The sequence below is a fragment of the Apodemus sylvaticus genome, chromosome 6 (assembly GCF_947179515.1).
Source record: "Apodemus sylvaticus chromosome 6, mApoSyl1.1, whole genome shotgun sequence".
NCBI lineage: Eukaryota > Metazoa > Chordata > Mammalia > Rodentia > Muridae > Apodemus > Apodemus sylvaticus.
In genome coordinates this window covers 9080799-9083010 of record NC_067477.1, presented here as the reverse complement: position 1 = coordinate 9083010, position 2212 = coordinate 9080799, and the positions used below count along the sequence as shown (strand labels likewise).

General features: G+C 41.6%; 1 gene segment (V, D, J or C); it reads right to left on the bottom strand.

The window, feature by feature from the left end:
* Positions 1 to 217: 217 nt before the first annotated feature.
* On the bottom strand, positions 218 to 1648 carry LOC127687799 (Ig heavy chain V region 914-like). The segment is given in 3 exon segments: positions 218 to 534; positions 622 to 773; positions 1590 to 1648. Coding segments are annotated over 3 exon segments (528 nt in total).
* Positions 1649 to 2212: the final 564 nt, after the last annotated feature.

The window sequence follows — 2212 nt, the reverse complement described above, 5'->3', positions numbered from 1 at the left end:
TCCTCCAATCTCTGCTCCATGTTTGCCCCTACTTTTTTTTTCTCTTTTTAAAGATGGGAACAATTTTGGGTGGAAAGTTTTGAAAGTGGTTTGAGGGACAGGGACACCAGGACAATTGAACAGGTAACTATGTAACTCAGAGCTCTGTGTGTTCTTAGCGCCCCCTACTGGTCATGGGTGCCCTGCAGGAGGTTTGTGTTTGATCTCACAGTAACATTCATTCACTGTCTCTTGCACAGTAATACTTGGCCGTGTCCTCAGACCTCAGACTGTTCATTTGTAGGTACAGAGTGTTCTTGGCATTGTCTCTGGAGATGGTGAATCGGCCCTTCACAGTGTCTGGATTGCAGGTGCTACTGCCAGTATTACTAATGCATGCGACCCACTCCAGCCCCTTCTCTGGAGTCTGGCGGATCCAGGCCATCCAGTAGCTACTGAAAGTGAATCCAGAGGCGACACATGAGAGTTTTAAGGACCCTCCAGGCTGCACTAAGCCTCCACAAGACTCCACCAGCTGCTCCTCACACTGGACATCTGCAAACAGAAAATATTGGTTAGAAAACTGTCACTAACCGAACAAAACAAACAAAACAATTTTTCTGTTTCTCATGTGTACACAACAGATGGAATCTGATGTCAATAAATTATCTTTTAAAATAAGGACAAGGAAAACCAAGCTGAGCCTGAAGTTCATAGTGAGTGGTCTGGGTTCAGTGCTGATCACTGGATGGGAGGACTTGGGAATCCAGGGCTGAGCTCCTCCTCTCTCGGAGCTGCAAGGTCAGGGCAGAGCTGTTTTTCATGGGCACAGAGAAGCCTTACTTGCATTTCTTCCTACTATACAATACTGTGCAGTTAGACCTGGGCTGAAGCCAGTGATAATAGCAAATATAAGACCACAAAGGCTAAGATTTCAGTTACAGAGTTTGACAAAGTGTGGTAGTTTCATATTCACATTTTTTTTGTTAAGCATTCACCATGCTTCCCCTCTGTGCATGTGCACAGAACATGATTTGTTTCCATACCGTCATGTTTCCTTAGTATAAATTATAATCAAATAGCACTGCACAAACTGTGTTCCTAGTTATGAGCACAGTTTTTCCCACTGTCTGGGCACGATATGGCTTTTCCTCAATGTGGCTTTTGTACAGCCACACCTATGAGCTGATGGGAGCAGATCTCATTCTCTGTGACAGGAACACTTGGGATTTTCTGAATTTTATTTATTAATAATAGTGAGCTGTCCTCAGGATTTAGAGAATCTTTGCACCTGAGGAACTCCAGGTTCCCGGCTGTCTAAGGGTCAGAGTTTGCAATGGAGACACATTTCCCTTTGCAGCAAACTTACTTGTTTTGCATCCTAAAGTTCTACATTTTCTTTTTTTTAGCCCTCCCTCCAACATTTTATTTTTACATCTTTATACCAGGTATCAGGTAATAGTGTTTATGTTGTGTCAGGCTATTTTTCATTTTCCCTAATTAATATAATCTGTATAACCTTGGCTTTTAGTTAAGCTTTATAATGACTTTTTCCTATTTAACCAGTTCTCTGGTTTCCTTTCTCCTCTTCCCCTTTCCTCTCAGTTCACCTCACTTTTGCTTCCACATCACCAATATTCCCTTGTCCTTGGTCCTTCTGGTTCCACATGTAACATGTGTCCTCTGTCTAGGGTTCCTGTTCTAGTTCCAAAAGCTCCAGAATAGAATCCAGGATCCCTGACACACATTAATGTTCTATATAGGACAGAAACAGGCATTGTTTGTCATTTCAAGTCTTTGTTATGTTCTTTGACACATTTTCCTGTTCCATTTAAATTCCTCCAAGGCTCAGATAACACGGAGCAAGAGGAGGTAGAAAGAATATAAAAGGCGAAGCATGGAGAAGAACACTGTGAAATAATGCCTTGTGGACCTGACAAGCCTATCATATTCATATACTCACAATGGTTGTTGTCTTCTCGAGCAGTACTTGAGACCAAGCCAATCATAGCCTAGTATGGATTTTGTAGATTAATTCTAATCCTTACTTGTTAGTGAGGAGATGTTGGATATAGATATTTTCTGTATCCAACATCTCCTCACTAACAAGTGGGAACATTCATTTTTTTTGAAAATGTGGTCATTAGTAGGTTTTCTATGCTGTAGTCCTTAACTCTACACACATGCTCATATGGGCTGCATTGACTTCCCTTAAAGATGTCATGAAGTTGAG